This window comes from Pholcus phalangioides, unplaced genomic scaffold (assembly GCF_987345545.1).
Source record: "Pholcus phalangioides strain wild (caught in Gottingen) unplaced genomic scaffold, Ppha-v1.0 ptg000013l_1, whole genome shotgun sequence".
In the NCBI taxonomy this organism is placed as follows: domain Eukaryota; kingdom Metazoa; phylum Arthropoda; class Arachnida; order Araneae; family Pholcidae; genus Pholcus; species Pholcus phalangioides.
The window spans coordinates 10,429,732-10,455,336 of record NW_028301606.1 but is presented as its reverse complement, the minus strand read 5'-3'; the positions used below and the strand labels follow the sequence as shown (position 1 = coordinate 10,455,336).

Here is a 25,605-nt window from a genome sequence, read left to right as displayed (position 1 = left end):
TGGTGAATTTCATTTTGCATACAGACCTCACTCTAATACAAATACACCACCACAACAGGCAAAATGCCTAATGAGGTGGCTGAGAAGCCACCCCAACGAGGCTGCTAAATAACCCTTGATCTCTCAAAAGGAGGAAAACATCTCAAGAGTTTGTGAACTGATCTTGGAAGACCCTCCAAAAATAATTCATAAGCTTGTTAATTGGTCTGGTATGCCCTGGAGTTCTTGTCAATGAATTTACAAATGAAAAGAGTTGCACACAGCAAGTGTTCTTTTGATTCATGACTGCTTTTGATCAGTCATGAGCATGTGAACAAATTTTACTGTAACGTTTTCATTTTCAATCTCTTTCTCAAAACCCATTGGCAGGAACTCTCAGGACACATTGACAAATCAAGTTCTTCCACACTCTTCCAAGATCAGTTATGAATTTTCTTAATCCCCTACTCCAGCCATCACAGAGAGAGAGAGAGAAACTGATAAATTGATGAACAAGTGAGAAGTGTCCAACAAAAAAATTATGTAGCACCATGACTCCACTTGACTCAATGGTTAGCAGACTGATGCATAAGGTTCTCTGCAAGAGACATCTAGTGGTGGAAGCATGTATAACAACAAGCCCGCCCACCAGAGAAAGATCCTGGTTATTTTTGGGTGCTCTATATACATGTAAAAATATCATAAAGAAATTTGTAAAAGTAACAAACACTGAAAAATAATAATGAAGAAAAATATATTTTTAAACTGCAACTATATTCAAATCTCACAAAGGTTTCAGTGAAACTTTGTTAGCTCTTGACAAATGTGCAATTCAAGAAAGATTGCTTTATATTATAACATTTTGCTATAGTAAGTAGCCCATAGATGCTTGTTGAAAAAAAAACAAAAAAACATTCAAAGCACTTTATTTGATTGCAGCCTTCAAAGAGGTGTTAAATCGTTTGAGTGACACACAACAGGTACCAAAATCACTGAAGTGGTGCACATTCTCTAAAAGGTTGAACATCATATTCTGATGTTAAACTCCTCTTGATATAACTATATCTTTTACTACGATAAATCCCTCTATAACAATATTTTTTAGGATACATTCTGAGAAACCCCTAAAATAATATTTTTTACATTTTACTCAAAATCATCTCAAATATATTTTTGAATTCCTGACCAGTGTTTGTTTTTCAGAGGGTGTTTAGCAACATCAGCATTTGTTACTATCTATCCTCTGAAAGTTTTAACGATGTTGTTGTAAAGGGATTTTCTGCATGTGACACAAAAGTCATGTGCGAGAAACTGCTTTACAGGGCGAAACAGTCAACTCAATTTTGTCCATCACCCAATCAATTACAATTTTTTGCTGCTAATAAACTGGCTTTCAAATGCATTTTCCTAAAGTCATTCTTCCGCTTTTCTGAGGCTTAGTTAGTCCTGGACTGAAGTATGCGGTGAGGTTATGGAGACCATACCTACAGAGGGACATAGACTTGGTTGAAGGGGTGCAGAGAAGAGTTACGTGTGTCTCTATTGGGACACAGGGCTCGAGTTATGAAGAGAGACTTCATTTTTTGAATATGTTTACATTGAATGAACGCAGGTGTGGGGGAGATATGATCGAAGTGTTCAAGATTTTCAACAAGATGGATAGGATGGACCATAAATTATTAGTACACCGTCAATCAACTGCTTTTACAAAGGGATACCAGTATCGATTGGTAAGGGACAATGCGAGGTTATGGTGTCACAGGGAATTTTTTCTCTAATAGGGTTTTTGATAAATGGAATAGCTTATCCCCGGAAATTCTAACACAATTTAACACGTTTAAAAAGAAATACGATAAACATGTTGGGGTAAATTGAGAAGCTATCCATATGTAGAATAAGATAACCATAAGTATTCTTTATGGGCATTGTATAATATTTTAGCATGTATATATATTTTTTGGTTTAATTACATTTTTAATTCGGTTGCTGTATTTTTGATGATATTTGATGATGATATTCATATCTCTTAAGGTTATCTTTCTCTTAGCCACCTCATTGAGCATTTCGCCTGTTGTGGCATTGTATTTGTATTTTATTGTTCTCCTAACAATGCTAATTCAGATGAAATGCCATCAACAGCATAAATTTGATGGCACCTTATGACAATGCTATCTCTCACTATAAAAGTAATCCCTCTACAATGATATTTTGTCTTTGTCTGCAGAACAACATTATATTTAGGTTTCACTGTAGTTATATTTTAAAATATATAATATCAATTCAAATTGAAAACTCAAAACTTTTTTATGAGGATCAAAGTTACGTTGAGTGATTTTGTTACTTCTTATTTATATAGATCCTGTCATTATAATGCTTATATGTAACATGGAAATGAGAGAGAGAGATATTCATCTATCTCATAACTCAATGAATCAAATAAAGTGATAAATCTGATGCATGAAATATTTAAAATAGAATCTAAATTTATCTATTAATCTAGATAAATTTATTCTCTATTTAAAATAGAGAAAAAAGAAATACTTTTTTTTTTTCTCTAATTACCCAACTAAGGATTTTTGACATGCTTCCAGTTCTTGGAAGAGGTAAGTAAGCTCATCCAGTAGAGGTTCATCGCAACATTTTATAACATTCTGGTTCTTGTTTGCTTTGGCCATTATCTGCACCCAGGTAGAATCAATGACTGCGAAACGATCAGCTTCCTAAAAAATTATTTTCACTTTTGTTTCACAATCACACTAAAAATATATATTCAGAAAAAAAGAAAGCAACGAGATCAATAAACACAGATCGGTTTTTAATTATTTGTAATTATCAAAAGTTTATAGAAGAGTTGATCAACTTCGCCCAAGAATATTAAGAAGACACCAACGAATAAGTTTTCCTCTGAAGATGGCACCCATTGATGTTGAAATGCATTTTTATTTTTTACGACTTTTTATTTTCATGTATTTGCCTTATGTGTTGGTGCCTTAATATCAAAAGTTTATCATAAAAAAATAATTTTATGGATTTTCATTGAAAAAATATCAAGAAAGTAAATTGTTTTCTTTGCATCTAATTGAAAATTTTTCAAAACTATTACATCTCAAATTATTTCCAGATATTCTTCCAAATAATCCTCAAGTCATCATATCATGCAAACATATGACGCATGCATGATTAGCTAATTCATTCCAGTAGCCTTGATATAAACAAGCTAACTATCTACGGTATAACTGTAGATAAAAGTAAACTATACATACATAACTTCTCTAAAGGGGGAAAAAAGGTTCATAATTGTAAAACAACTCTCTGAAATTTACTGAAAGAAAATAATAATCACATATAAAACATTTGAAGGTATACTGTAAGAAGTCATAAGGGAATTATTTTTTCAAAATGACAGAAAGCCAAAAATATCTTATATTAGTTGCTAAAACTGATATCAAATATAAAACTATTAACAACTGCAGTACTCGTAATTTCACAGCTGTGAAATTATATTGTTATAGCCTTATAAAATGTAAAAGAAAGAAGTATGACTGGAAAAATTTAACTATGACATACATTTCCATTCAAAAAAAAAAAAAAAACACTAAAAGACACTCTATAACTCATTAAACATAACTAGAGAACGATTAAATAAAAGAAAAAAAAAATGATTCAACCAATAATTTCACACACCTCTGGGAGTTGTTTTGCAATGTCACCCCCAACAAACACAGCCTCTAAATATACCCACAGACTTTGAACTTGCAGCCATTTCTCAATGACTTGTTGAGCAGTGCTGAGATGGTCTGTCCACAATGATATAACATCTTTCATTGCGTGACTGTACCTGTATAAGAGCATTGAATGAAAAATAATATATGATTAAGAGAATTTTTATGTATATTTTAGAATTTTAAAATAACATTCTTTCCTGTTTTTCATATAAAATTTAAAAAATAGAATAACAGCTCAAGTCCATTCTTAACAGCTTGTAAACATTTATTTATAATACCATAGAACCTGTCTAATCTCCTTCTGTGAACTTGATATTTCCTTAAACTGGAATAAAAAATCCCATTCATCTTAGGGTACATTTATAGTACACAATCTCTTAGTTTAGTTTTCAATCAAAATCTATTAGCTTGATATTGAAATAGCATTTATCTGCTGTAGCACAAAGTACTTTATAAATTTAATTCACAATTCATGTAGGCCTAATTTATTTCACCCTGGTTTCAGTCTTCCTTGATAATCCAGATTTTCGGTAAACCAGCAAACCAGCTGACTCTTCAGCTCCAGTTAGGTGAATAAGAGGTGTTCAGGAGTAGAGTAATGTAGGCATCCCCATTTGCAACATCTTTAGGAATAAGATTCAAATTATTAAAAACCTAACAGCATCCCTATGATCTTGGGGCACTTTCATGGCATCTAAAGTGTGATATACACCACTAGTTCATATAATGTAACACACCTATTCATATATAATGTAACACACCTATTCATATAATGTAACACACCTATTAGTTCATATAATGTTATGTTATCTTTTAAATATCTGTAGCACCCTTATATGATTTCATGGCACTAAAATGTGTTTCAATCACAACGTTTTGTCAATTTAAACCAGTCAACCAATCAATTTTCAAGCCCGAGTCAAAACCTAGCCTACTCATTCAGGATTCAGACAAAAAGTTTATCATGTCTAGCTAGATTTATAGATTTTTTTAAACAATTTGTTGCAAGTCACTCGGCTTTGTAAACATCAAACTGTGCTTTATAAGCAAGCTACGGGTTTGGAAGAGAAAGAAGTGATCAGTCTGTGTGGAAGAATACGTCTAAACCTAAAAATCAATGCTTGTATGGAGACCTATATGTTATGACATTAGTGAATCGAAGAAATTAGGTCAATTAAAAAATCCGCCAATGGACAAAGAAATGTGATGATACCACGAGATGATAGACAAATCATGCCTGCAACAGTGTTGGATCCTACAGCATTTTCTTGAGGATAACCGCAATACTCAAGGTCTGGTTTAGCCTCTTTAACACTGTTAGATGGTGTCTGCTGGGTTAAGTCAAATAACAATATGCAGAAGATTTCCTTGTGCCTGAAAAACCTATGTCTCAAGCTACAATTGGCCCAACATAAATTCTAGCATAGCGATAGGAAATATGCTATATTTTTTAATAAATCTCCTATCAATTTAGATATAAATAATTTATACAAATCATACAATATTGTGATGATTGCCATGTTTCCAAATGCATTTTCATATGATGAAATTGTAAAAATTATTGTCAAATAATAAGCATGATGATTGGGGGGGGGGGGATCACTTCGGTATCATTTGGCAATCTTGGATAAGAATTTGCAGCGTCATAGCATGCCTTGTAGGAGCCCTGGGGCAAACTTTTTCTTGGGGGCCCTTGGAAAGGATTTATATGTAAAATAAATGTACATTATTTGTGGGAGCTCCAGCCTAGTTACATGCCAATCAATTTGACTTACTCTCTCAACAATGATAACCACAACAAGAAAGTCTTCGATGCCAAAATCCTTGTCCTTTAGCGCACTCCTTGTGCTATATTTCAACAAGACAGTGTGTAGTAACATCATTCCATCAATCAAACTGCAGATCATCTTATTTTGATTGTATATATGGTGTATGTCTTTCATTAGATGCAACTCTTATTGGCAGGCCTGTCATTTGGGAGGGGGGTGTCAGCTTTTACAAAAAATTAAAACATACAATAGAAATGAACAAACAAGGTGAAATATATATATACACACACTAGAAATCCATTAATCTGAAAACCTGCTTAATCCGAACAGTTCTTTAAAAAAAAAGGGGGGGGGGAGGAAAGTCAAAGAATATATATATCAACACAAAGGCATATAAATTCTGCATTGTAAAACATTAAATTTTACATCTGGATAATTATCACACCTCCAAATGATGTATTATATATTTGGCTTGAAACTAAATCTTCTGTTTCATTTTAAGAAGCGATATATATCTACCGGATGATGCACTGTTCTGTCACTGTCTCAGAAACATGATGGCTGCTGGGGTTGCATTGCCTGCTGTTCTATGTATGGAAGGGCAGTTTCAAACCCTACCACAGCTTCTGAATGAGTCTTTGGTGGTTGAGCATCATGATCTAACACAGTGATTCTTAAACTTTTGCCATCCGTTTCTCCCTTGCTATGACCACATTTATCTGTGATGTCCCAGAATTGTCTAAAAATAGAAGCATTCTAACACACTGAATAGACAACCATCAATGTTCACAGCTCACTGCGACATGCTTGAGAAAAGTGGGCGACGTCTCTAGGAAAAACGACCCACACTTTCATATATAGCCAGTGGAAACTCCTGAGACAATTTCTGCATTCGCAAAAAATTTTATGGCTGTTGGAACCTAACAGCGGCATTACACTGTAAATATTTAATGAGATCTTTTACAAAACTTGAAAGAAAACCAATAAGCCTCTTGCTTACATTCAAATGTAATTTATTGGTTACATTCGCTCAAATGTAACTGCTTATTGGTTGGATTTTTAAATTTTATAAAAGAACTTTTATAATGCAATCCCAGCCTTATCAACGTTTCTGCCATGTTTTCCCACGCTTCTGCAGGTCATTAAATGACATTTTGACATTTTCAACAATTTTTTCCCCCTTTTTTTAGAGAAGGGAAAGGGACTTACTCTTATTGAAGTAACATTTTTTTTGTACACCTGTTTGATGCTCTTTAATGCCCCTTGATTCATTGGCTGAAGCAAAGACGTAACATTGGAGAATAAAAAAAAAATTCCCTGCAATTGTATAAACTAACTCATATATATTTCACCAGTAGAAATACTTTTAAAAAAATTCAAAGACAAATCCGAAAAGGTGACAGTTCAGATTAGTGAGATTCTCTAGTGTATATATATCTATCTATACATATAAAAAAAAACATGTCCTGACTGACTGACTGTTTCATTGACTCATCATTGTTGAGCCAAAACCAATATGAAGCTATATTTATGAAATTTGGTCAGTAGTTTTATTCCATGACGTAAAGGCTCACTAAGAAGGGGTATTTTGAAATTTGACCCATAAGGGGGTTCAAATGTTACATAGAGAAATCATGCCAAGTCAAAACCGCTGAAATTTGGTGAGTAGTTTTATTTCATGATGTAGACCAGTGATTCCCAACGTGGGCATTAATGACCCCTTGGGGGTGATGGAATGTTCCGGGGAGAGGTGGTAGAAGCTCTACAGGTATAACATAAGATCCTATAGGTTAGATTGCGTTGCGGGGGGGGGGGGCGATTGGAGAAAAAGGTTGAAAAAGTATAATGTAGACTAACTAAGAAGGAATTTTTTAAAATTCGACCCCTGGGGAGGGGTCTCAAAGGTTACATAGAGAAATCCTGCCGAGTTGAAACCACTGAATTATAAAATTTTTGGTGAGTAATTTCATTTCATGACGTGAAGACTCACTAAGAAGGGATTTTTTATAATTCGATCTCTGAGGGGTGGGAGTTATAAGGCAGTTCAAAGGTTATATGAGGGCAAGCATGCCTGAGCTAAAACCACTGAGGTTATAAATATGAGATTTTTTTGGTTAGTATTATATTTTGTGATGTAGATACCAAAGAAAGGATTTCTGCAAATTCAGCCTTCAAGGGGAGCCGCTGTGGTGGTTGCGTGGTCATAGTGACAGACTCACATCGCGGGGACCCGAGTTCGAGCCCCACCATCACTACGGTGGTGGTCGGCTGAAGTTGGTTTTCTGTGGTTTCCAACTTTGAGGTGCAAATGCGAGAGCTGATCTTCCCATTAAAAAGTCTCGCCACAGAGAGCAACAGGCCTACAAACAGTACAAGTATTCAGTCATTACACTTCACTCACTCAATTTCTGAAATATAGATGGCAGCACTGAAAAATTAAACACAACACTAGATATGCACTCACACTGTTAGGTACACACAAGCTTACACTTCCGGCACAACTCACTAGGTAGTAAATTGCCCATGGCGATAGACCTGAGTTGTGCTTGATTTGAAAAAAAACCTTCAGAGGGAGTCATGAGGCCTTAAAAAGTTAAATGGAGAGATAATCATCGACGAGTAATTTTCAGATTACCAAACTCAGACGTGAGCAAAGCTGCGGGAAACAGCTGGTTGAGTATTCGTTCTTTGCCCCTCCCCCAGAAAAAATTCAAATGACAGGCCTGCCTATTAGTGCAAAAATATTTATCATGATTAGCAAACTTACAAAAAAATTTAATATTTATATTAATAAGTCATTTAGTTTGAAATAAAGTGTGGAATCTGAGCAATTTTTTGACAGTAGATGAGTATGGTACAGTAGTAATTTCAACACATTCCTGTGCAATACAAAAGCAACTGATTACCTGTTACTCATGAGAGAGCTAAGTAACACTTGTCCATCTTCAATTTTAACAATTGTGTCTGCAGACTCATTTCCTTTCAACAAAAGTTCACCTCTGTCTTTGAAAGGAGCAAAAAATAAGTTTTCTACACCCCAGTCTGAGATAAGCTGGTTCAATTTGGCTTCAATTTCTTTTTCTTTTTCAGCTGCAATACATATATCCTAAAGAAAAGAATCGGTTTTTAGAATACTATTTTAGATACACAGATTCTAGACCACCTGGTTCTTAAGATTAAACTGTGGCAAATTACACAGAAAAAATCATGAAAATTCTAATGTGTTTTGACACTAACAATGGGTGCCACCTTAAGAAGAAACCACTATCAGTCTGAACAAAGGTTCTGATTGGCTGCTTGCAAAATGGAGCTGTTTGATTCGTCTTTTTAAATTTTCTTAGAATTGCCACCCATAATGACTGGGAGTCAATTGAATATCAATCTTTGATGAATATATTTCTTAAAGCCTGAATATATGTGTTTCCAAAGAAGTCCAAATCGGCCATGGAGTTAGACTTAGGCACTGGTGGTTCCATGGAGCCTAGCACTGCAACAAACTCTATTATGTTATCTCCCCCCAAAAAAACATCCTCAGAGACATGAAGCTGACGCAACGATCTAATGGAAGATTGAAGATCCCAGGGTACAATCGAACGATGACTGTCTTTGAAAGGAGCAAAAAATAAGTTTTCTACACCCCAGTCTGAGATAAGCTGGTTCAATTTGGCTTCAATTTCTTTTTCTTTTTCAGCTGCAATACATATATCCTAAAGAAAAGAATCGGTTTTTAAAATACTATTTTAGATACACAGATTCTAGACCACCTGGTTCTTAAGATTAAACTGTGGCAAATTACACAGAAAAAATCATGAAAATTCTAATGTGTTTTGACACTAACAATGGGTGCCACCTTAAGAAGAAACCACTATCAGTCTGAACAAAGGTTCTGATTGGCTGCTTGCAAAATGGAGCTGTTTGATTCGTCTTTTTAAATTTTCTTAGAATTGCCACCCATAATGACTGGGAGTCAATTGAATATCAATCTTTGATGAATATATTTCTTAAAGCCTGAATATATGTGTTTCCAAAGAAGTCCAAATCGGCCATGGAGTTAGACTTAGGCACTGGTGGTTCCATGGAGCCTAGCACTGCAACAAACTCTATTATGTTATCTCCCCCCAAAAAAACATCCTCAGAGACATGAAGCTGACGCAACGATCTAATGGAAGATTGAAGATCCCAGGGTACAATCGAACGATGACCCGATGATCCAAGAGGTCAAACCTATCTGCAGAGTACATTTCAAACTCACAAAGAAAGTGAGCAGCTGTTTCTTCCTTATGATAAACAACGTCTACAGGTTGAATCACTACTAACTCCTACGATATTAAAATGCCTTTTAAAAGTATGTGACCACCAAGGTAGTGCAGTAAAATTTTAATCTAAGGCACTCCTGTCAGCAGTGAGAGGTGACAGTTTATGTTTCTTGCATTCTTGATACTTAATCTTGTTTTATGCATCTTCTCATCTGTCCTAGAACCCAGAGAGCAATCATAACATGGAATGTAATAAATGACCTGTTGTTTATTCTGAGGTATAGGATTTTTTGTGTGGGCTTAAAATCAACGTTTTCAGCAGATACACCTATGGCTGTTAGATAAAACTTTTTGAGAATTTGTTAGATTTTCAGCAAGATTACCGGATTGAAGGGAAGAACTACACTTTTTTAGTGACCCTTTGAAGTAGTTATTCATGTAATTTTCCCGAATTTTTTACTCATTTTCTCCCAGATCTAGATGTGAAGCTTGTCTTTACAAATTGCTCTGATGATATCATGTTCTTGGCACAGTGGAATCTCAATAACTTGACCCCCTCTATTATTCCCTTGGTTGGCCCAATATTAATTTCAATGAAGGAGGAACTCTCACTCGACACATTTGGCTCAACTCCACTTAAGTCGACTACGATTTTTGTCCCTTTACCATGACTGGTTTTTAAAATTGCCCGTGTGTTACCATTTTAAGAATTTTTTGACGTTGTCCGTGGGTACTGTGATAATCATTTGTTTCTTTGTTCTATATGATGGGTCCCTTTTATGCGCTGTGGGTGGGGGGGGGGGGCGTGCATATGAAGAATGAATGTTTGAAGAATCTTGGCCGGCCTATCATTTTGGTGGCATTTCCAGGACAGGTCTTTCATTCTTTTGATGGTCAAAAGAAGTGTGGAGTGATAAAAATCCTATCTATCGTGAGTTTTGATATTGTCTGTTGCAGAGAATGTTTTTGGTGGAACTCAGTTTTACGGTTTCTTGGAGGAGTAAAAGAAAAAGAGCTAAAGCCTGGTTAGATGCTGAATATGTCATTTGGTTGTCATTGTAAGTATCGACGGCCATGAATGCAATGGCTCTACGCAAACTTCATAATTTAACTTCAAAATAAAAAGTTGAACTTTTCAAAAAACTAGAATAGGGAAAAACTCAGAGTGAACTCACCAAAGAATATGGAATTGCATGGAACATTATTTCAACATTTGCTAAAAATGAGGGAAATTTGTTTTCAGCATTTGAATCTTCTTATGAACCAAGCAGAAAACGCATAAGAAATCAGAATTCAGCAATGTAGAGGAAGCAACTCTTTTGCGGTTCAAATCCCACAATCTCACTCAGTCCCATTACCAGGACCAATAATTCAAGAGAAAACAAAAGATTTCGCAAAAAGTCTCATTCGAGGAAATTAGGAACTATCCTAAGTATGAAAACTTTTTACAAAATTTTTTTGAATTTCAGGATGTTAGAATGGATGCAAAAAATTCTGTTTTAGATGCAGTTGAAATGATTGATTCTGCATGGAACTTAAGCACGAGTGCCACGATTCACAACTGCTTCCATCATGTTTGCTTTTGTTCGGAGTTTTTTTTCTATGTAAAAATATGCAAATACCAATATATGTTCATGTTTTTCAATAATTTTTTTTTCTTGCACCGGATATGACTTTTATGACTAACATACTTTATGACATGAATGTCGCTCTCCACTTGTTAATACAAGATATACAGAAGACTGGATGTTGTGAAGATTTTTTTTTTCCTTCCTTAAAAAATTAACATCTCAAATAATAAATATCTTCACAACATCCAGTCTTCTGTATATCTTGTATTAACAAGTGGAGAGCGATATTCATGTCATATATATAGCCCTCTGGTGGCTCGTCGTCCATGAGCTATTAGCTGATCGGTTTCACCGTCCATTGCACGGTTCCGTTCGGCATATATACGCTCTAGCGAAGGAAAATCTCTATCTCCTCTGTAGCTTAGTGGTCAGAGCACTCGTCCGGCAATCGAGGGACCCGGGTTCGACTCCCGGTAGAGGCAGAGATGAGTTTTTTCCTTCCTTAAAAAATTAACATCTCAAATAATAAATATCTTCACAACATCCAGTCTTCCGTATATCTTGTATTAACATACTTTAATTTTGCATTTTTTCAAAAATTATGGGTCGTACAGGTACAGTTATTTGGGCATATTTTATGTATTCCAAGTGAGGAATTTGGCTGTGCAAGTTTGGGCGGTCTTGATGGGACACCCTGTATTTATACTCTGAAGACTGTACCCATTGTTTGTGTCAAAATGAGTTAGGGCTTTCATGATTTTTTTATACTTGACTTGTTTTGTTGGTTTCCTTCTGTGATTATATCAGACAAAGCATTATTTACTCTTTCATATGCAACTAATTTATTTAACTTTACAAAGTATGAATTGAATATAGTACAGACGTGCCAACTTTTAGAATCTCCAGAGATTCTCCCAAGGGGAATACCCCTCTTCCCCGGCACTCATAGACTCAATCAAAAAAGAAAAATTCAATTTTTTTGGAATTTTTTTTTTTTAATCAATTAAGAAAAAATTCCACCCTCTTTCCCAAATGCAGGTTCTGCATTGCCCCTGAGCAGAATATAATTCCAATCAGTCTTTCCATGCAGGATAGAAAAATCACATCTATATACTGTTCATAAAACATAAGTATTTCCTTCTGTGGATGCTATCAGTGATTGAAAATCTTGGGTATATGAACTCTTAAAAGCTTTATAAAGCTTAAAGTTTCATATTTTCTTTCTGAAGACAGACTTCTTGAATCAGAGAAAACAATTAAAAAACTTCAAAATACAAAAGCTGCTAACGAAAAAACTTGTGTTTACCGCACGGCTATTAATGGAATACAATAACGATTATACAGGGATTTCTGTAACCAAGGGCTTTCCCCTGATAAATGATTGCCGATAAATGCTATGTAAACAAACGTCTTTGTCAATTGCTTAAAGGTGGTCACCAGACTTTTTTTTTGGATGCTCGATGGAAATGACCAGTTTGTGTTTCCAAACAATGAGTGTTTTGCCTAATGATGACGGCAGTCATTGACATCACGACAATGTGAAAGCTCATGTGAAAGCTAATTTTTGCCAAAATCCTGAGAAATTTTAACAAATCCTGAGAGCAAGAGGAAGGATGAAAAATCTGGAGTCTCCTGCCTAAATATGGAGAGTTGGCAGGTCTGATAGTGTAAAAAGATGAATGAATAACTAAGTGAAAAAAACACAATTTTTAACTGTTTTTCCAAAAACAAATGCTTTTTTTCTTTAATTAATAAATAAATATATATTTTATATTGGCAGTAAGCAGTACTCATACATTTTTTTCTATGTTAAAATTTGGATGTTACTGTAAGAAAACCTTCATGGCAAGACCAGAGTTTGAAGGAGCCCCAAGCAAAACAAGCATTTGAGGGACCCAGAAACTAAGGGTAAAAGATGTTGTTCAGAGAACAAATGTTTGAATTTGAAGGCTTCAGCTCTAAATTATAGATTCCTGGGCAAATTCAAGTACAGAAATCAGACTCAGCTTCATGGTGGATGCTAGCAACTTTTTTTTCCAGAAAAAAAAGCTTATGTGGTGAGAAAGATTTACCTCAACATCATCTTTAAATTGAAGTAGAGGCGCTTCCATCACTGTTCCTAGTGTCCATTTCGACTGGTCTTCATCAAATTTATGATTACAAACTTTTTCTATTCGGTTCCAATGACCCATTGTCATTGCTTTGTTACTTAAACTAACTAGTAGTGGGCAGGTTTCTTTGAAGTCTTCTATCGTAACTTTGAGTTTTTCAAATGCGTCCCAATCTTTGACTCCTTTAGGCAGACGCATGCATCTAGTTTGATATTAAAACAAAACAAAGACAATATCAAATTTCATAAATGAATTTTTTTTCCTTAATACAAGCATTTAATGACACATTCTAAAGCCAATATTTTATATCCATGTTTAGTAGTGCACTATGAAGTCAATTCATGGATAAACTAATAGAACTGCTCACAACCTCAGACTGATGATCACTGTCAACTTACTTCAAATTTCAACCATTACTTCAAATGAAAGTTAATTTATATTGGGAAATTCAGTTATTTCATTTTCAGTATTTCGTACAAGAACTTTTTACTTTTTGTGAGCTACTAGAAGTTTATTCATATTTTTACTAGCTACAATGAATTAGAAAATTCTTTTATGAAATGGGGCCATTCAAGTATTACGTAAGCAGATTTTCAGCCATTTTTGACCCCTCCCCCCTTGTCAGCAAAACACTGACACCCCCCCCCCAGCAAAATTTCGTCAGCAGCTTAGAATATTTCATATCTTCAAAAAGGGGTGGTTGATGACGTAAGCAACCTTCAAACCCCCCTCCCCCCTTGTCATCAAAAGCCAGCAAATCCGAACCCCCCCCCCCCCCGATGCTGACGTAATACTTGAATGACCCCAATACTGAAAATGATATAACTTGGATTTCCAATAAACATCACATGAACATCATGCGAGGGCTGTAACTAAGATTTTTTGTCAGGAAGGGAAAACTTGATTTTACCTTCCCTATATAAACTCAATAATTATTTTATGGAGGTTGTTTGTTTATTTATTTTTGAGTAGATATAAAATCCAGTCAACACGAAATACCTTTGGTTTTGATTTTGACTCAGAGGTTCCATTATAAATCATAGAAGAAGAAAAATAAAAATTTCTTTAGGATGAAAGCTGGCATAATTTTTACAAAGAAACTTATAAAATAGATTAATTTCATAAATAGTTATAAAATACAAACTTGTTTTGAAGATCAGTCATCTCATCTGTCATAACATTAACGTCTACTTTGACCCAAGGAAGCACTTTGTATCCATTAATTTTGTTTCTCACAATATTGAACAGCCCATACAGCTTTCGAAGTAAACCCATCTCTTTTTTGGTTTGCTCAAGAGATTCATATTCTGATATGGGCAATGCAAACAGTTCTTCTCCTTGTCGGTACGATGTGAATCGTTGAACCAGATCATCAAATCTACCCTACAAAGTATTTCACATTGTTGAAAACAACTGGTTTGGCAAATATCATCAATTAATACGGATGATATCCACAAATTTTTATCTAATGATTTGGTGTTAACTGAATTGATTTTAGTCTTAGTTTTCCATAATTTTGACTTAATATTGCCTTTTATGTTTCAGAACATCTGTAAAATATTAGATAAAACCTTGTAGATATTAATGATTGGCATAAAATATATTTTGTAGCTAAAATTATATTATTGTAGTCATAAGGCTGTTATTCCCAGTGTATTGCAGCAAATCTAAGGCGACACCAAAGTGCTCTAAAATCAAGCAAGGGTGTAGCAGCACATTAAAGGGTGTCATAATTCTCAAGGTGTAGCATTAACACAAAAAAAATTGGGTATCCCTACAGTGGAAGATGATTGGGAAGCAACAAAACCTTAGATAACTTTGACTAGAATTTATTACAGTAAAACCCATCTTTTGTAGACACTGACACGGCGAAAAAATTGTTTGTAAAAGAAGAGCGACAGCATCTGAGAGTGTTGTTATTGAAAAGTTAAAAAAAAAAAACCAATTATTTTTTATCCATATAAAAGGGTTGACAGTTAAGAAGGGTTTCACTGTACATGATTATGGTTAAGACGAATAAATCAACAAAGGTAAAACCCACTAAACAAGTAGCAGCGGTGATCACATTAGAGAACTCAATGATAAATACTTGAAGTAAGTATGCACTAGCCTCGCACTGTCTGTCTAAAAACATTTCAGATAAATATTAAACATGTTTCAACCTGCACTGAATTTCTGTTTTATCTTAGTTACATTATGTAGTTTCTTACAAAATTTTGAAAACTTAATTTAGCCTTGACAATAGTCATTGCCAAAATTATTGAATCTTTCTTGACAGACTTCTCAAGTGATAAGAAGTTTGAGGAATGTGGTTTCCCAAGCCTTCATTGATTGCAGATTGATTCTTATTGAAAAAAACTCTATCGCTCTAACAGATACAATTAATATCTAGTTTAATAACACGGTCAACACCCTTTTTTACAAACTCCTACAGATGTGAACAATATTTCATAAATAAGAAACACGTTTAAAGGTTTACAGTGAAACCTTGCTACAATGATACTCTGCGGAACAAGATAAAAAATTGCTGTAGAGAGATTATCGTTATATCCAGAGGCAGCATTTTAACATTAGAGTATAGACATTTTCAAGCAAGACATGAAAAATATCCCTGCAGAGAAATTTATTAGTACATTGATTATCGCTATAGTGAAGTTTCACTGTACATTGTTTGAAAACAGAAAATGAGTTCGTAAAATCGTAAAAACTTGCACTTCGTAAATTGGGGATTCATAAAATGGAGCGTTAACTGTACTATTGGTTTTAATAATACAATCTTATCCAATTGTAATTTATGTAAACAAGATTTTAACATACTGAAAATTGATCAACACGACTACTGGCTTCGATTGGAGATATGCCTTCAACCATAGGTCCTTTCTGAAAAAACAAAACAAATATGCTTAGTTTATTTTTTGGTATAATAATCACAGCCAAAAGTTTCATTTAAAATTCAGGGATAGGATTGCTGTTGACTCTTTTCAGATGAAAGTAATAAAATAAATAAAATGAAAGTAAATTTAGTGATTTGGAGCAGTATGCAGAATCATTACCTTTGTGAAAAATGAAAATTTTTTTGAACCGAGATAATCAAATTATTAAATTTTAAACATTTTAACCAGTTATAGGGTTCAGGTATCAAAAATCAGTTTTATATGTTTGATAAAACTTACATCCACTTGTAGGAACGTAAAAATTAGTCATAATTCGAGCTGGGCTTAAAAAGAAAAAGTTTACAAATCAAACAAATAAGCATACATTAAAAAAACCTCATGACATTTTGTTGACTGTTTCTGTTGACTCATGAATCTGTTTTCCTCCAATTTCTCAAGACCACTACACATTTTTTCTTTCGGTGTATTCAGATGAACTTGCCCACTTTTGATGTCTGCAAAGTTTTTTCTCTTTATCTCCAATTCTATCATTTTGTCTGCAGTGTTCAGCATAGTTTTTCATAATAACTGAATTTCCAACTCCCTTTCTTCTGCTTTTAGTCTTTGATTCTCATCTGGTCATGGAACTTTCTTACCAAAAGTTGAAGTCTGAAGTCTGTCTTGGTACTTTTGATATGAGCTCTGAACAGCTTTCAGAAGATTGGCATCAACATCAATATCTCTAGCATTTTGAGAATGCTGTACATAAGATTTTATTTGCCTAATGCCATTGATACTTTCAATCAAAAGATTTGATCTATGTTGTAGGAAATGTTTGTTTACGGCAAATCCCCTCTCGCAGTCTGCATTTCCATGTGGGCAAAACATAATAAGGCTTTGACAAGCACAGGTAAATTTTTTAACTTTGCACTTCCATCCAAGTTTTCAGATCAAATATAAATCACCAATACTTATCTAACTTTTGATAACTCACCTGTATATCTTCACACTGTAGAGAAATCCATTCATCCAAGAGAACAGGGGTATCTGAAGGACAAACAACTTGCGGTAGCTTTGAAACAACATACTTAATACATGATAATGAACAGTTTTCCAGTCGGATAACAGGATGCAAACATTTCATTTTTTCCAGCATGGTGTTCTCAAAAGGTAAAACTTGTGCTTGACGATATGGCACCAGTGCAAATGATCTAGCACCTTATAGAAATTTTTTCTTGAAAACATTCCCCCAGCTCAGCAAGATTGGACTATATTTCAGCACCAACAACCACATTTTTCATCCAGTTCTCACTGCTTTCTATAGCTAAATTCTAGAGCTCAGCAATTCTAACATTCTGAATATGTTCAGGAAACGCGCCATAATTTTTCTAACAAAAGCTCCTAGTTCATCAAACAAAATGTGTATGAGGGGCTCCTCTTTTTGAAATAATGTCAGAAAGCCATTGAAAAGTTCTGATGCTTCTTTCAGAAACAAAGTTTCACCAAAACACTTTTATCTGAAAGGACTTCCTAAATTTGATGCAGTCGAGATGAGTCTGATCTGGACTCCTTATTTCTGAATCAATGCTGAATTATAGCTTTTATTAATTCTGGAATTTTCTTTCATTAATTCTGGAATTTTCCTTTATTAATTCTGGAATTTTCCTTTATTAATTCTGGAATTTTCCTTTATTAATTCTGGAATTTTCCTTTATTAATTCTGGAATTTTCCTTTATTAATTCTGGAATTTTCCTTTATTAATTCTGGAATTCTCTTTCAATAATTCTGGAATTCTCTTTCAATAATTCTGGAATTCTCTTTCAATAATTCCGGAATTCTCTTTCAATAATTCTGGAATTCTCTTTCAATAATTCTGGAATTCTCTTTCAATAATTCTGGAATTCTCTTTCAATAATTCTGGAATTCTCTTTCAATAATTCTGGAATTCTCTTTCAATAATTCTGGAATTCTCTTTCAATAATTCTGGAATTCTCTTTCAATAATTCTGGAATTCTCTTTCAATAATTCTGGAATTATTTCCTTTATTAATTATTTCTTTCACTAATGCTGAAATTATTTTATTAATGCTGGAATTATTATCTTTCATTAACTAAAGACAAGTCTTAAGAATTATATTTAATCAATGCTGAAATTATTGCTTTCATTAATTCTGGAATTATCTTTCATTAATTCTGGAATTATCTTTCATTAATTCTGGAATTATCTTTCATTAATTCTGGAATTATCTTTCATTAATTCTGGAATTATCTTTCATTAATTCTGGAATTATCTTTCATTAATTCTGGAATTATCTTTCATTAATTCTGGAATTATCTTTCATTAATTCTGGAATTATCTTTCATTAATGCTGTAATTATCGCTTTCATTTATTTTGGAACTGAAATTATCTATTGCAATAAAACTAGAATTTTTCTTTCATTAATTCTGGAATTCTTTCTTTCATCAATGCTGAATTATCTCTTTCATTAATTCTGGAATTCTTTCTTTCATTAATTCTGGAATTCTTTCTTTCATCAATGCTGAATTATCTCTTTCATTAATTTTGGAATTATCATTCATTTATTTTGGAACTAAAATGATCTATTTCGTTAATTCTAGAATTTTTCTTGCATTAATTCCAGAATTGTCTTTTGTTAATGCTAAAATTGTCTTTTGTTAATGCTAAAATTGTCTTTTGTTAATGCTAAAATTGTCTTTTGTTAATGCTAAAATTGTCTTTTGTTAATGCTAAAATTGTCTTTTGTTAATGCTAAAATTGTCTTTTGTTAATGCTAAAATTAGCACTTTCATTAATTTTAGGAATTTTATGAATGCTGGAATTATATTCCATTAATTTTGAAATTATTTCTTTCATTTATTGTTTTAAGCTCTTATTTATGCCATAAGAAAATAATGGGGGGATTGTGCATGTTTTCACCAAGTCACATGATTGGTTAAAAATCCGAACTTTTTTTAGCTTGTAATTCGGGTTTCTAATCAATCGGAGATGACGCAGGTTTTCGGAATCTGAAATACGAATACACTATGTTCACACACAAATACAGGAAACCTTGGCAGAACCGGTATCTTGAATTGTACAAAAAAAACCGGAACATACACAAAGATTTTCTATAAATTAGAGTAGCAATGCTGAGGTTGACGTCACAGCATGACTCAAATGACGTCATTGAAAGCGAAAGTTGAAGAGGGAAATTTCAGAGAGCCCTGATTGGCACAGAAGCACCAAATTTTCACGGAAGATCAACGTTATGGGGCAGTATGTAGCAGGAAATTGCTAATGGCGCAATTAGCACAGCAATCCCATCCCTGATAATTTTATGTAGAACAGAACCAACTGTAAAAAAAAACCATATGTTCGAGAAATTTTTTTCACTGGTCAGTGATTTTCATTTGCCTAATTTCTTGCGTAAAACCATGGCTTATCTAAGGGGAAAAAATCCTGTTATCTAAGAAAAAATAGTTCTTAGATAACAGTTGTTTTCCAAACACTGCAACAACACAACTGCATTTTTTTCCCCTCCTGAGACCGGACAAAACATTTCAATCTAAAAATGTTTTTTACTTTATTTTTTTATTGATCTTTTGTAACCAGTAGGTTTGGGAGGAATGATATATGTTTTCCTGATATTCCAAACATTTACCCTTATGACTTTCTGATTAAGGAGGCCTACATGTGTGCCATCGATTTATGCAGTAAACAAAATATGTGTGTTTGTTTTAAAATTATAGTCAAAATCTTCCAGAACATTAAAGAAAAAAAAAAAAAAGACTTTCAACATAGATAAAATACTATTAACATTTAACTGCCCACCAATGAGAATAAAGGATGTGTTTGCGGCAAAAGAAGTTGGGGAAAAAACCTAATTTTGCTGTTGTTCTTGGATGTGCAGCAGGTGAGTTGAATTTAAAGCTCATGATAATATTGAAGAGTGAAAAAAAAAACACTGCCCAGAGAAAACTTTCTGAAAGGCGTAGTTATACAATGTAACTAAAAAGTTAGATAAATTTGATGAAATAACTGAAGAACCAGACCACTTTGGTCCCCATTAGCAGATACAGGCTCTTTGTTGAACAGGAGGAATCACAGGAAGTGTGTATAGTGTAAAGGGGGGGGGGGAGGTAAATAGTTTACTTCTCCACTTTGGTGCTAAAGTGTTTAAGTCATATTTTTTTTATGACAAGTAATATTTTGGGAATTTTCAAGCTATTAGTTATATGTTAAGCATTTTTTTTTGAGTGATTGGTCATATTTTAGGAATTTTCAAGTAATCTGCCATATCTTTTGGTCATTTTTATCACTGAAAATTTTAATTTGCATGCATTTTCAGGATGTAGAAAGAACCACTTATAATGAATTCTTGTCTTTTTTTCCTGAAAAAAACTTGCATTCCCAGTGGCCAGTTTTTTATTCTTGGAGGATACTTTTGCGATGATTCTGAATGTCACTTTAGCACTTGTGAAAGATGTTTCATTCAGACACTCAAAATCTTTGCGTTCAATGCATTTTCACTATGCCTAAACACGAGGAATTTGTCAGGAGGGACAGAATTAGTTTTGCCACTGCTCCCTGTCTCTGTAAAATTCCAAAGCTCAAACAAGGTTTTTTGCATTATGTTTTGAAGTACAAAGATTTATTTTTTTCTAATTTTCCCCCCTAAAATTGCCACTCTCTCAAATTTGGTAGTTGCCCTCCCATCCCTTTCTTCAATTATGGCACTACCACAAGTTATGTGTTAAGAGCAGGTTACAGAATTTTTTCCAGGGAAGAATAGTTTTAGCATCGATGGTAGCCACTGTGCACTCATGTGGGCATCATGAGGGATTCGCATCATGAAGACCTGGGTTCATTCCCATGGGTGATGCAGTGGTTGACTGAAGTTGGTTTTCTGTCATTCTCCAGATTCAGGCAATATTCCTCATTGAAAAGTCTCAGAACAGATTCTTCCACCACGGCTGCAACCAAAAACAAAAATTGACTATCACCAAGGGCAAGTAGGCACCTAGTTTGGCATCCCTCCTCACAATTTTTAACATCAAAAAGCAAACTTGATGCTCTTCCTGATCCAGTGCTCGGGCCACCACACATCCCTTGCGGCTCTGACTACAAGTATACAAATATTTCAGCATCACACTTCAAAACACAGATGGCTGCACTAACTTCAAGCATTATACTAGATATGCACATAGAAGGTACATCAAGTATGAGTTAGGTACATAGAATACACACACTTCCAGCTCAACTCAAATAGGAAAGCAGATTAAAAAGGTAGTAACTTGCCCAATGACTGTAGACTGGAGTTGTGCAAAAAAAGTGTGTACAAGAAGGAGGAGAGATGGTACTACTGTATTTTATTTTGTTAAATATGTTAAAAGTTCCAGCACAAAACCAATTTAATAAATACAAATACAACGCCACAACAGGCAAATTGCCCAACGAGGTGGCTGACTTAAGAACATCATCATGGATCCCCGAGCCCCTACCTACTACTGCTACACCACGCATGCACCCCCCCCCCCGCGGAACCCCACAACGAATCGGTACATGCGGGAATGTGCGTGTACGTGTAGTGCAACGCAACCTGACGTAAAGTTTGTTTCTGTGTAATGCTTGTTATGTGTAGTGCTGTCATCTGCCCCCAGTTTTACTAACTATGAGTGAAGTGTTATGGTTGAATGATTTACCATTGTAGGACTGTTGCTCTCTGTGGCGAGACTTTTTAACGGGGAGATCGGCTCGCATTTGCGCCTTGAAGTTGGGAACCACAGAAAACCAACTTCAGCCGACCACCACTGTGGGGTTCGAACCCGGATCCTCGCATCACGAGTCCGGCACTATAACCACTCGACCACCACAGCGGCAATGTACAACAACATTACATTGTATTATTCTTTGACTTTCTGTATTGCAAGGTGCTGTTTGTGATTTTTTTTTTTCACTCTACTGTAATTGGCCATGTGCCTGTTGTGTGAGTTTATCAATAAATAAATGTAAATTAATAATTCATAAAAAACTTGTCTAACTTTCACCATTTTTTTATTGTTGCCATTATGCAAGCATATGTGAATGTGTTGGTTTGTTTAGGTATATCTTGCTTTTTCTAGTCATAATATACATACTTACTTCTTCGTAATCTCTATCAAAATCTGCAAGATCTTTTTTAAATATATCAATATAACTTGTCAAATCCTGAAGATATTTATCCTGATTTTCTGCAAGTTCAGCAGTAACTTCTCTCTGAATAAAAAAAAATATTTCAGATTTCAGGCAAAGCTAACAAAAATTTGAAAAAAAGTGTTAGATATCTGACAAAAACCAATATTCTTTTCAAACTGTGATTATTCAAAAATTAATTAAAATTCAAATTTTAAGTTTAACTTGGTATTTGTGATGTAAATAAAGAAATAACTAGAATACTTCACTAGTATCCATAAGACAAAATCGCTGAGGTTAACCCCCCCCCCCCAACCCCAGTTCATGAAAGGTACATGGGGTTGTATCTATGCTATCAAAATGAAAAATTTTGCTTCAAATTTACTCAATTTGCTAATAAAAAATATCAAAACAAAAAAGTTTGACTGAAATTATTTGCAGTAATTACAAGCATATAGCTGCTTAATAAGCATAAATTTAAATTTTTTAGCCAGAATATTTATTCAGTTAATATTGCTTGTACTACAGAAAGTTTTAGAATGGTTTATATGGACTTTTCTTAAGACCCTGTATATGTGCTGTTCAATTACGTAAATTCAAAAGACTTGTCTACACCATCTGAACTTTTCTTTGAGTGATTTTTTGATCTTCCAATTAATGTGCACAATAATATCAGAACATAGTTTATTACAAGACAAGTAATATATACCAGACAAAACTTGTGATAATCCGATCCGCGCCCGTACAGTCTAGACATGTTACAGCATCCGCTTCCCCTGTTATAGCACCAACCCCGCTTAGCGCCCCAAATTTTAGGAAAACAAATCTTCCATATAGAGATTATAATGTAAAAAAACCTGTTTTAACCTCAACTCATTATAACGCCAACTCTTAAGATGTCCACAAAGTCTATGAGTCATTTTCCAAGAATTTCCATAACATTTCTTCTCCCATCATTATGCTTTTTTTTCTCCAAAGGAGTTGAGGGTTTATTGTTTTCATTACACTGTTATTATTGGTGAACAAAACAACAGTTTAGAGAAAAAGACTTATAAAATAAAGAATGATGTGTAGTTTGGGTCGAGAAAGCACATTTCTCATATGAATACCTGAACATGAATACTTGAAGGGGACCTTCATAGCTAAACAACCAACCTATCCAAAGAAACAAATTTATTGATAAGGGAAAGTGTACACTGAGCATACTGCACCAGATTGTTCAAGGTTCAATGCAAAGATACGTCTTTTAATAGTGAATGTTTTTACTTGCTAGTGATTACATTTCAAATGGTATGGGTAGTCATTAGCAGGGCCGCAACTAGATGTTTTGTCAGCAGGGGCAAGCACACATTTTGTAGTGATCTTGTAGTTTTGAAGGCAAAGGTTTAAAGGATGAAATTTGCCCCCCCCCCATTCGGCGCCCAGAGCATCAGACCTGCCTGCTCCCCCCTAGGTGCAGCCCTGATCATTAAGAAATCCTCTCCCTCAATTTGCTGTATTCAATCATGTTAAAAATAATTCTTGCAATATCTGAAAAAGAAAATTTTTATTAAAAAACCAATACGGACTAAAAGCAACGTCACCATTATTTCCATTTGTTTATTTTGGTTCTGTACTTATAAAATGTGTTGCTAAATTTATGCAGAATTACAATAATTTCAGTGGTATGTTTCCATCAAATTTTATATGAAAAAATATTGAAGTAACTTTACAGTGAAGGTATCATATTTTCCGGATATTATGCAGAGGTGAGGTCGGAAAGAAACCCAGGCCCTCTTGCAAACCAGGCAAGTATTTGCAAGAGGGTCTGGGTTCGTGTCTTGGCGGAGACCAGATGACTTTTCTTTCTGAGTTCACCATAATATCCACCATATAATATCCAGAAAATACCTGTTTCCCTGATATCTTGGGTTGAGAAAAAGCCTATCCATCTCTTTCCAACTTAACAGTTTTATCAATTTTCTTAACTTAAAATTGAATGCATATAAAATAACCTATTTTATTCATGGAGTAACACTAATAATAAATTGGGATACAGTAGTCTGTAATGAACGTGTGAATTTATGAAATAGTGCTTCTCTGAAACACTATTCCGACCATGATTCGATATAATGTCAAACTTGTTATAGTGCAAAATTTCTTTGGAACAGATGGTGCATTTAATCGGGGGTTGACTGTCATAAAAGAGACTTGGAGCTATGCTTTTAAAATGTGTTAAGACAAAAGACCATGGTGATGTGGTCACAATAAATCTGTGGGTTGGTGAAAAAAGAAGAAACAATTTGTACTTTCTTTTGCACACAGTCAAGCATATTTACTTATTACCACCTCCTCCCCCAAAGAATCAAAGTGCGTGTTTTGTAGATGAACCTAAAAGTGTTTACAAAACATAAGTCTCTAGAGCTATAAAAATAATGCAATTCAGTTGAAGTCATATATAACAATATCCTCTACAATAATAATTGCTTATATAGCGATATTACTCTCTGGTCCAATGCATTTTCCTTAGTCTTACTACATTCTATTTATAATGATATGTTTCTGAGTGCCTTGAGTGTATTTAAAAAAATAGTAGCCTCTCGAGTATCATTATATAGGAATTTCACTGCACAATGGAGTCTCCATAGTCTGAGGTGAATGGGACCAAGACCACAGCATATTTCTGAAAACTTGGATTATTTTGATAGTGATAGAAAACGGTTTTTTAAGTGGGCTGTGTTGGGGGATCTATTTTGCCAACACACATAGATGATGGTTAAGTGAGGCTGACATGGACTCCATGCCCTATGGGGCATAGATATTAATTTTTTTGTACTATAAATTTATTATGCAGAGACCTGAGGATCCACCAGAGAGGCCACACTCTAGGATCAAGATTTCCTTTTAGCTAAAATTACTCATATTCACGAGAAAAATTGGACAAAATGCAACAAAACTCATGCTCTGTAGAAAAACAGGTTTAGAAAAGGAATTTTGAAAAATTCCAGAACCTTCAAATTATCCGGAACCTTGAAGTTCTGTGACTCCACTGTATAAGCCTACATATTTATTTATTTACACGCAAGGCTGGGTGAGGGGAGGGTATGCCCCCCCCCCACAAAATGGCTAATGTATATGGAATAACATGGTTAAATAGACTGTTCTACCA

The 25,605-nt window shown here is 34.3% G+C and overlaps 1 protein-coding gene across 1 annotated transcript in view; it reads right to left on the bottom strand.

Annotated features, from left to right (window-relative positions):
- LOC149078585 (dynein axonemal heavy chain 8-like) overlaps positions 1-25,605 on the bottom strand; it is a 294,865-nt gene that overhangs the window by 191,372 nt on the left and 77,888 nt on the right. Inside the window, exons 27-33 of the mRNA XM_089241134.1 lie at positions 22,428-22,541; positions 16,229-16,291; positions 14,556-14,794; positions 13,373-13,613; positions 8,380-8,579; positions 3,664-3,817; positions 2,542-2,699 (exon numbers count right to left, since the gene is read on the bottom strand). Of these exons, the coding sequence (XP_089097260.1) occupies positions 2,542-2,699; positions 3,664-3,817; positions 8,380-8,579; positions 13,373-13,613; positions 14,556-14,794; positions 16,229-16,291; positions 22,428-22,541 (1,169 nt within the window). The remainder of the gene's footprint in view (positions 1-2,541; positions 2,700-3,663; positions 3,818-8,379; positions 8,580-13,372; positions 13,614-14,555; positions 14,795-16,228; positions 16,292-22,427; positions 22,542-25,605) is intronic.